The 11186-nt window shown below is 27.8% G+C and overlaps 1 protein-coding gene across 1 annotated transcript; it reads right to left on the bottom strand.

The window, feature by feature from the left end:
* Nucleotides 1-1256: 1256 nt before the first annotated feature.
* On the bottom strand, nucleotides 1257-6367 carry LOC109809352 (uncharacterized). The gene is made up of 2 exons (XM_020372633.3): nucleotides 3642-6367; nucleotides 1257-1695 (listed from the first exon to the last, which is right to left on the bottom strand). The coding sequence occupies exon 1, from the start codon at nucleotides 4969-4971 to the stop codon at nucleotides 3847-3849; it is 1125 nt and encodes a 374-aa protein (XP_020228222.2). The 5' UTR covers nucleotides 4972-6367; the 3' UTR covers nucleotides 1257-1695; nucleotides 3642-3846.
* Nucleotides 6368-11186: the final 4819 nt, after the last annotated feature.

Here is an 11186-nt window from a genome sequence, read left to right as displayed (position 1 = left end):
AAACATTAAAAACATTTTGGAGAAAAAAAAAGTATAATGAGAATGTATTATTAATATAGTGGGTGTATATATATGTTTTTAGATTTATATTAGAAGCATATTTTTTATTTATGGGCTTGATTCTATTTTCATTAAAATAATGTTTAACCATTAGAAAGTCACTTTTCATGAATGTAAATTAGTTGTTGATCATCAACTTTAACACATTTAACTTGCTGTGTGAATCATCTTCATGAAAAAAAAAATTATCCTTAACATACTTTTAAAACACTAATTTTAGAATATCTATTTTGGAATAATATCTTTCCGGATTATCTATTCCGTAAATGAGTGCCTTGGAAAAAAAAAAATTTTGAATTGAGTTATGAAAAAATTTAATTTTCCTAATCCGGAGGATGTTATCAACCCGGTTTTGTTGGTGAACTGAGCAATATCCCCTTTTGACATGGTGCAACATTAGAAAACTTTGACATAAATGTATCAGAAAAAAAAACTTTAAAATAAAACTAATAAGAACTATATTTAGTTAATCATATTGTTTGAAGTAGTGTGCACCAAGCAAAAGAAAGTAACAGTTGATAGACCTTTTTAATTCCAGTCTAGTTAAATAAAATATTTTAAACCATTTTTAGCATTAAAGATCCAATCTTCAGTTTGAATAGTCAACCGGATATGATATAGTACCTTTTGGTACATGTCTTTTATATTATAAATTCATATTTTAATTTATATATTAAACGTGATAACTAAAATTTGTCATAAATATTTTAAATTATGAATGTTGATATGTGTTGGTGTGCAAGTGCAAATAAGATTTTGACATTAGATAGAGTTGAATAGTTTAGTACTCTTTAAGTTACCACTCATGTTCAGTGGTTCACCAATGAACCTTAAATATGATATTTTCTTCATGTAATTTATGAGTGAGCCAAGTATATTATTGAACCATTAGATTTATTTTTAAAAATCTCGTGGTTGTGATTTTTTTAGTTTAAAATAATTGATTTAATTAAAATTTGTTGATTTATAAATATATTGTTCAATGATTTTTTTGACCTTTAAAGTATTGTACCTTTTTGACTCTTAGCGTGTATTTGAAACCATATCATATTAACTTAAATATATGTTTTGGAAGAAACAAATATTTATAATTTCTGCATCTATTATCAATTCTAACGTGATTTTTAAGTTTAATGTAAGTAAATAATGTTATTTCAAACACACACTTACTTTGCCCATCAATGATATTAGATGAATTGAATTTAAAGGCACATCTCATATATTAATAAAACTAAAAAAATAAAATAGGTTATACAAAAGTTCTACACAAAGTAGAACACGGATCTCCCATAAGCAAAACTGCCTAAACTTAAAAGGAAATACATTAGTAACCCACTAGCTAACTCTCCAAAATACAAAGTCATGGGTCAATACACCAAGATGCAAAAGTAAAACCTGGCCTACAATCATTCCTAAACATCCACCAATGTCAGGAAATAATTTTAATTTGATAAAGAAAATCAAAATGCAACATCGTTTTGTGTTTAAAAACAATTTCATTCCTGTTGGTCCAAAAAACCCAAATTGTTGCATGCCAAAAAATATCCCTCCATTTTCTTTTTGCTTTACCAAGAAACATGCTCATGAGGAGGAAAAACAAATGACCCAGAGAGGACGGAAGTTCCAAGCGGATCCCTGACCAAATAAAAACATTATGCTAGACATTTATGGAAAAATCACATTCCAAAAATAAGTGTTGTGATGATTCCAAAGTACTAGAACAAAATGGACATGATAGGTGTGGATCAAAAAAAGTCATTCCTCGAACAATCAATTAATCTATTGTGGGGATTCTATTTTGAAGCATGCGCCATGATAGGAAAATAATCCTAGGAGGTACAAAGGAAGATCAAAGCTTGCTCAAAAGATTTGTCACCTCATCCAGAATGGGTTGATCCAAAGAAATAAGTAAATTGTAGGTGTCAGATACATTAAAGAAACTTCTAGGACCCCATCTTCAGGCATCTTCTACCCCCACGTTTGGATAAAAACCAGAGATAATCATAAGCATATTTTGTAGCAAATCCTCCTCCCATTGAAAGAGAGGTCTATGCCAATTCCACACCCATCTCCACCCAATTTCAGACAAAACACCCATCTGTTCTATACTTGAATTTTTATCCGCAACAATAGAAAATAGTCTAGAAAATAACTTTTTCAAGGAATGTGTACCCACCCAAGGATGGGACCAAAAAGAAATAATTTTTTCCAATCCCCACCACAACCTTTAAGTGTTGATAAAATTAAGAAACCTTCCCCAATTCTGTCCAACAGAAACAAATCTCCCCACCACAGGGAGGAGGATGCCAGAATTGATGAAGACTGAAACTGCAAGTTGCCATATCTATATTCCAGCAGATCATACCACAGAGCATGTTTATCTACCAAAAAATGCCATTTCCACTTCAAAAGAAGGCTAACATTAAAATTAGTTAAACTTTTAATCCCCAAACCTCCCCTAGATCTTGGTTGACACAACTTGATCTATTTAATCAAACTAACTTTTTTAGATTCCAATCCCCCAAGCCAAAGAAATTTCCTCTTAATCTTATTCAACTCCTTCACAACTTTACAAAGGGCCTTATAGAAGGAAAACATAAAAACTGGTATGGCATTAAGAACAGATTTAATCATCACTGCTCTCCCAACAATAGACAACTTTCTAGCTTTCCACCCAGCTAACCTCTCTTTACACTTTCTAATAATACTTTCCCAGGCGCTTTTTTTTCTTGGGTTAATCCCAACCGGAATGCCCAAGAACTTAAAAGGAAGAGGAGTTGTTTTACAATGCAGGAAGATTTGAGCTGCTTGCATGAAATTAGGATCCAAATTAACACTACACAAAAGACTTTTATCAAAATTCACCCTCAAGCCAAAGACTAGTTGAAACCCCCTAAAAATTGCCTTTAAGGTCCACAAATTCTAGAAAGAAATATCACCAACCACCACAGCCTCGTCTGCATATTGCAATAAAGAAAAATTAATGTTCTCAACAATGGCGACCCCCTTAAACAAATTTTTCTCCTCAGCTTTCCTCATAGTCCTGCCAAGCCCTCTGCCACTAGAAGGAATAAAAAAAGGGCAAGAGGGTCCCCTTGTTTTAGTCCCTTCTCCACATAAAATTCTTCTGTTGGAGACCCATTTACTAACATAGAAAGAGAACTAGTTTGAACTAGTGCCTTCACCCATTTTCTCCACAATAATCCAAAACCCAACTTATCTAACATGTAATCCAAAAATGCCCAATTTACAGAATCGTAGGCTTTATGAAAATCATCTTTAAACAAAAAACATTTCTTTTTTATTTCTCTTTGCCCAATCAATTAATTCATTGACCACTAGAACCCCATCCAAAAGGTGTCTCCTAGGAACGAAGGCTATTTGAACCCTTGAAATGACCGATCCAATCACCAATTTCATCCTTGCGGCCAAGACCTTTGAGATAATCTTGTGCACACTAGAAATAAGTGAAATGGGTCTATATTCAGTTAAGGAAATAGGATGTAACACCTTAGGGATGAGTGCTAAGAAAGAAGCAGAAACTGTCTTAGGCAAAATGACATTTGAATAAAATTCCATACCTGCTTGGTATATGTCTTCCTGCACTAGCTCCCAATTCTGTTTGAAAAAATCAAACCCAAATCCGTTTGGCCCCGGACTTTTCCCCACTGCACAACTCCACACAACATCTCTAATCTCCTCTCTAGTAAAAGGTGAGGAGATGGTGTTCTGGTCATTAATCGAGAGAGAAGGAAAAGAGATTCCTTCCAACAAAGGCCTATTATGTTATTCCTTTTTAAAGGAGCTTTGAAAATGATCTCTGACTGCCCCCTTAACCTCCTCTACACCGTGTAACCATCTGCCATCATACGACACCTCTGAAATCTCCATTCCTTCCTCAGCAATACGTATTTGATATATAACCCCATCGATTTCTACTCTCACTGTGTGGTTTAAGATGTCTTGGATGTTAGTACGAATCGCCAAACGAGCTAAATCTAGGCGTACCCTGTCCTTGGTTGGGTCATCCACATACAAGAATTTTTCGTAGATAGAACCTAGCATTTTGAAAAAATCCTCTGACCAGCCATGCGCCGGCACCCCGTAAATTTTTAACCAAACGAGACGTTCATTGTCTAAAATCCGAGACCACTGAAACACTTCCTCAAACCATTCATTTACCCATTCAACTTTATCACTGATGTATTTTGCCACTAATTTAGGGTCTTCCGTTTCGAGTAAAACCATCGAAGCACCCATTAGAGTTGCTCGAATCCCAAAGATCCCTTCGAGATGAAGTTTCTTCTGTGTTATATATGCATCCCCCTTACGCTTTACACGCCCCACAAAAGAACGCTCTAACCCCTCCTTCACTTTTGGGCACGCTTTGAAGATACAGTCCACAGATGGACGACTACTTTTAGTTCTTCCTTCATTTTGTTCTGCACCCTTTTTAGCGCCTGGATCCCACCTCCTCTGCTGAAAAGCAGGTTTCCTCTCATTCGCCTCTATTCTATGCCTCCTTGATACATTTACTTGTTTTTTTTCCCATACGCCCTTTTGAAAACGAGGACGATTAACCATAATTTTTCTCCCTTGTATAAAAATCTTATCCAAGGTTAGAGCCATTATCCTTGCATCTTTCACTTCCGAGAATCGAGCAAAGCCTAACCTCTCACTGCGTTTGTCCACCTTCACCGAAATAAACACTTCCTTGATATTTACGTGACGACTGAACTCATGCCACATCTCCTTCGCGCCATAAGATCTCAGGAAATTTGTAAAGAAAAAGGAAGTGAGATGCTCCTGATTCCTTCCCTTCTCATCAGACAAGCCATAATGCTCCTTCCTCCGAGTCCTTCCGTTGTGCCCCTTACTGCGATTTTGGAGGATGGTCCACCCCACCTCCATCCGTTTCTTTTTCCTGCAACACTTTGTTTCAGTAGCATCGTTTAGTCATTTGTAGCACAAGAAGGCGTTTGTAGCATCCTTATCACCATTTGGTGCTACAAACAACCAAGCCATAGTACTAGAAGCAAGGGAACATGGATTGGTGTTAAGAATACAACATGTTGATGACATGGGAGGATAGATAAGTGGGTTAGAGTTTTATTTTTTCATATAATTTCATACCCATTATTGGTGCTATCATGATCAAACACTGCCACTACCTCCAATGTTCTCCTTTGAAATAAAATTACTAAGTGTGTATTTGTTTTACTATGATCTCACATTCCAATGCACATTCAATATAAATGGCCTCTTGTATAGCTTTAACGTTGAATGTAATTGAATGATAATACAAATACATCTTAACTTAATGATGTAGAGTCTAAGTAGATCAAGTTCAATGTTGTTACAATGTGGATGCTCTCTTACAAAATAAAATCACACAACTAAAACTATGGTAGTAAACAAAGTTTATAACGATATTTGGTGTTGTTGTCCGTCTTGTCACAATAGAGGTGTAACATGCCTTTATTCTTTGCATTATTTTACCCTAAAAATTGTGAAGGGGCTCATTTTTTATTGCATATTTTAAATATTAAAACCAATTATATTATTCTTAAAAAATATTTAACGTAAAAGTAATAAAATATTTTTTAAGGTGGTCTAGTGGCAAACTACTTAACCCACATCTTCACATAATTCACCATGTTTAATAATATATAAATGAAAAAAAAATATATTCATTATGTCTTAAAGTTTTGAGTTAAGATACGGTATTAAGTTTACTTGATTTGTTCAATAATTTACCATAAAGATTTCTCTCATGTTTAATCTCTTCATATTTCCAACAACTAGTATTATAATAATTTGATTAACTAAATATCCTTCTGGTGTTTAAACCCTCCTCATATTTTTAATAATGTATTGAATTGTATTGATTTAATTTTTGAGTTTTTATTTTTGCTAATCCAAATAGTCTAATAAGGATTAGATTGATTTGATTCTAGTCACTAAGTAGTCATTAATTTTTATTTTTATTTTTATATTTTCCTAGTTATATTTTGAATTTGTAATTATAACTAGTATTTTAATATGCTGAATTCACATAACAAATATTTATTTAATATAACTTAAATTTATAATAATATTTTTAATAGATAAATTATATTATAATTAAAATTTGGTTTAATATATATGTGGCTTCCTAAATTTTTGTTTTCAAATAGGATCTTATAATACAAATTTGTAATTGAATTGTTAATCTTTTAGAATTTGTCATCAAGCACTAAAACTATCTTACCATTTACAAACGATTAGAATCTTAGTTAAAAAAATTCAAAAATTATATATATAAAAATTACTGTGCATTAAAATGTAATTTCATTTTAAAATGAAAAAAGTTCTCTTAAATAATTATATATTAAAAGAATATAACTCTTCTACTTGGCCCATGAAAACAAGGAACATTATCTCATTAATACTTAAAACTATGGAAATATTAAATATATTCTTAATTTATCCTTATATATATATATATATATATAATATTATCAGTTTAGTTAGATGATATTTCTTTTAAAATTTTACATGAACACTTGTAAATGTTGCTTCCAAATTTGGAGACTAAATAACCATTTACTCTATTTTATCTTTCTCTTAATTTATTTTATTATAAAATTTACTTAAATTTAATACCTGTACTAAAATAACAAGCTTGGTAGATCATATAAAATTCGTTAAATTTTTCTTAATTTCTTTACATTTAATACTTCTCTTTTCTTCTCGTTGTTTATTTTTTTAAAAAAATTGGATTCATGAAAATCGGATACAATACTAAAAAGAAATTTACAACACTTACATATATATGGCTCAAATAATTTTAAAGGTGCATCCTAAGAGTAAATCTTTTTTTATTTTATTTAATAAGGTACCAACATTTTACTCTGAACAATATACAAGATAATTATTCAACTTATATCACTAAAATTTATAATAAATAACTATATATATAATATTATAATTATTAAAATTATAAAAAAATAATTTAAATCATACAAATTATATTGTATATTATGATAGAAAATTATTTTTAATTTATTGATAATACTTTTCATAAATATTTTAAATGAATTGTAAAAATAATATATTCAGATAAATAAGAGTTAAAAAAATATTAAAATAAATATAAAATGATTTATTCAGATAGATAAAAATTAAAATAATATTAAAAAATATAAAAATGATTTAAAGGGATTATATTTAAATTTTGGAAATAAAATATATATTTTATTTTGATATCCTATTATTATATGTTAAATAATAGATCATTCATTATATATAAAAAAATAAGATATTCACTCATAAATTATTCTCTTTGACCACGCTTAAACAAGGTCAGGGGTTCGAATCCTGCCTTGTGTATGCAGCCGCGTTAAATCTTGGGGCCAACTATCCCACCCTTTGAGGTGCCTCCAACGTAGCGAGGAGATTAGTCACTACTGTCGGCGGTAGATACTCCAGGAACGAACCAAAAAAAAAATTAAAAGATTTAAATGAAATGAAAGCATTTAAGTACACGCGAGCGTGCACACACACATACATATATATATATATATATATAATGTTTTAACTAGATTATTTTTTTTCTTTTAAGTAGTTAACTTCCTTTTGTAAGTCTGAAATATTAATTTGTCTTTATTTGTACTATAATTTTCTTTAATATATTAGAGAAATCACATATCCTTTCAGCATATTTATAAATTTCTATCATTATTTGGAGGTTCTTATCCACCAAGCTTATGCCTAAAAGTCAAAAAAGTTTGGTGGAAAAAAGTTAAAATAAAATTCCTTAAAGCTAAGTTCAGATCATGGAAGGTTAAATCAACCTTAAGTCCCTATAATCCAGAAAAGAAGATTCCGATAATAAAGAAGAAAAGCTCCTTTTGAATTATCTTTAGAAGCCCATTGTAAATAATCGAATTTTATTTTGCTCCGATAACATATATGTATTCTTCTGCTTTTATATATATATATATATATATATATATATATATATATATATATATATATATATATATATATATATATATATATATATATATATATATATATAAAGAGTTCAAATAATATTGGTATAATTTTTACTAAGCATTATATCGCTCAATAAATTTATATTAAATATAAATTTTATAAATTCAATCGTTAGATTAAAAATTCATATAACTTTATATGTGTATATTAAATTTTATTAAAATTGAACAACTTAAAAATAATCAAAGTGTGTATATTTTATTATATTTTGAAATATATATATTACATCAATTTTGTTTTATAAGAATGAAGTATCAAATCATTTTAGATTAATATAAAATTTTGTATATATACTCTAAAAGGAAAAAACTTTCAATCAAATAATTAGATTTATAAAATTCATATTTAATATAAATTTATTAAGCGATTAATACTTAATAAAAATTATAATATATATATATATATATATATATATAAGTTACATCAGTTTCATTTTAATATACTCATACCTTTTTTTCACTCAAATTTTAGGATAAAAAAATTATTAATTTTTTTTTATTCAATTAATTTATAATATGAATACTCTAGTAATTTAAAATTAATTTGTTAAAATAATTAGAAACTTTTTCTCTCTTCATGATCTTTCCTTCCCCACTCAGTTCTCTCTTCTCTTATCTCTCGCAGTCTCATGTTGTAAACCATTTTGTTCTCCCTCTGAAACCCCTTTCCCATTGCAATTTGCAAACACATTCATGAAACCTCTTTGAACAAATTCCGAATCGTTCATCTCACGTGTAAACAAGTATAGGGCATCTTCTTGGACGATTGCCTTATCCTGAGATGTTATATTGTAGGGTCACTCTGAGAGAAGGAACCGCATGTAGTTTGGCTGTTTTTTAATTTAGGAAGAGAGATAAGAGAAGATACTCAAATCAAGACTGATCGATAAAGGAAAGGTTGAAGAGAGAGAAAAAGTTTTAATTAATATAATAAATTAATTTTAAATTATTAAAATATCCTTATTATAAATTATCTGAATCAAAAGGAGTTTTTTTTCCCCAAAAATTTTAGTATAAATTACTATCATACTCTAACTAAAAAAAATAACAATCTCATATATACATACACACATATATATATATGAAGAAATCTTTTATTTTAAGAATAAGTGTATCTAGACTTACTCCGCTCAATAACTCATATTTTACATCAAATTTCAACGATTTAAGTTGAAATTAAAGTTATTAATGCATAGATCAAATCTGCAAAATTTTAAAAAATTTAAAAACTATTTGATATTTCATTTCATTAATTTAAATTAATGTATAAAATTTGATATTTTATTTTATTAACTCAAATTGATGGATAATTATAAAATTATTTTATACATTAATTTAAATTAATGAAATGAATTATCAAATAGTTTTCAAATTTTTTAAAAATTTGAAGACTTAATCTATGTATTAAGAACTTTAAATTCATTGGTTAAATCATTAAAATTTGATGTAGAACATGAACTATTGAACATGATAAGTTTAATTAGACTTACTCTTAGAATAAACAAATTCCTCAATTTCTCTCTCTCTCTCTCTCTATATATATAGAGGAGGATTATAATAACACCGATGTAATTTTTACTAAGTATTATACTCCTCAATAACTTTATATTAAATGTGAATTTTGTAAATCCAGCCGTTAGATTAAAAGTTTATATCACTTTATATGTCTATATCAAATTTTGTTAAAATTGAACAAAAACTTAAAGGTAATCAAAGTATTCATATTTTAGTATATTTTAAAATGCATATTACATAATTTTGTTTTATAAGAATGAAGTATCAAATCATCTTGAATTAATATAAAATTTTGTATATATGATCCAACAATTAAAATTTTTTAATCTAATGGTTGAATTTACAAAATTTATAATTAATATAATATAAAATTATTAAGCAGTGTAATACTTAGTAAAAGTTACATCGATATAATTATAACTAAATATTACGCTGCTCAATAATTTTATATTAATTATGAATTTTGTAAATTTAACCGTTAGATTGAAAGTTCATATCACTTTATTAGTGTATATCAAATTTTGTTAAAATTAAACAAAAACTTGAAGGTAATCAAAGTATTCATATTTTAGTGTATTTTAAAATAAATATATTACGTCAATTTTGTTATATAAAAATAAAGTATCAAATTATCTTGAATTAATATAAAATTTTGCATATATGATCTACGAGATATGAACTTTCAATCTAACAGTTAAATTTTTAAAATTCACATTTATTATAAAATTATTGAGCGGTGTAATACTTAGTAAAAGTTAAACCCTCCCCTCTCTCTCTATATAGAGAGAGGGAGAGGAGGGTTTAAGTTTTGTTAAATATTACAACTTTCAATAACTTCATATTAAATGTGAATTTTAAAAATTCAACTATTAAATTGAAATTTCATATTACTTTATACGTGTATATCAAATTTTATTGAAATTGAATAACTTGAAGATGATCAAAATATTCATATTTTAATATATTTTGAAATGAATATATTACGTCAATTTTGTTTTATAAGAATGAAATATCAAATCATCTTAGATTAATATAAAATTTCGTATATACGATCTAAAAAATATGAACTTTCAATTTAACAGTTAAATTTACAAAATTTGCATTTAATATAAAATTATTGAGCGATATAACATTTAGTAAAAGTTATACCAGTGTCTTTTGAACCCTCTGGTGTGTATATATATATATATATATATATATATATATATATATATATATATAAACAAAAGAAAAAGGTAAATTACAAAGAAAAAAGTATAATGTTTTTGTGTGAAGATTATATTTTCAAACTACTTTTTCTTAAATGACTAGCTTATTTAAATAAAAATTAAGACTTTTTTAAATCTAAATTTTACTATAAATTTCATAATTTTAAACATTTAACATGCATATAATTTATAATTTATATTTTACTTGACTTCTATAAATTACATTGCTTGAAATACTTTATAGTTTTGTATTTTTAAATTCATATCAAAGTTAGGGACCAATTTTTTTTATTATTTTTATCATCAAAATTACAATAACCTAAAATTCAAACTTAAGATTATGCATAATATTCTAGACTCCCAC

The sequence above is a fragment of the Cajanus cajan genome, chromosome 4 (genome assembly GCF_000230855.2).
Source record: "Cajanus cajan strain Asha chromosome 4, NIPB_CcT2T_4, whole genome shotgun sequence".
NCBI classification, from domain to species: Eukaryota; Viridiplantae; Streptophyta; class Magnoliopsida; order Fabales; family Fabaceae; genus Cajanus; species Cajanus cajan.
The sequence above is the reverse complement of the archived record's forward strand: the minus strand, read 5'-3'. Positions and strand labels throughout refer to the sequence as shown.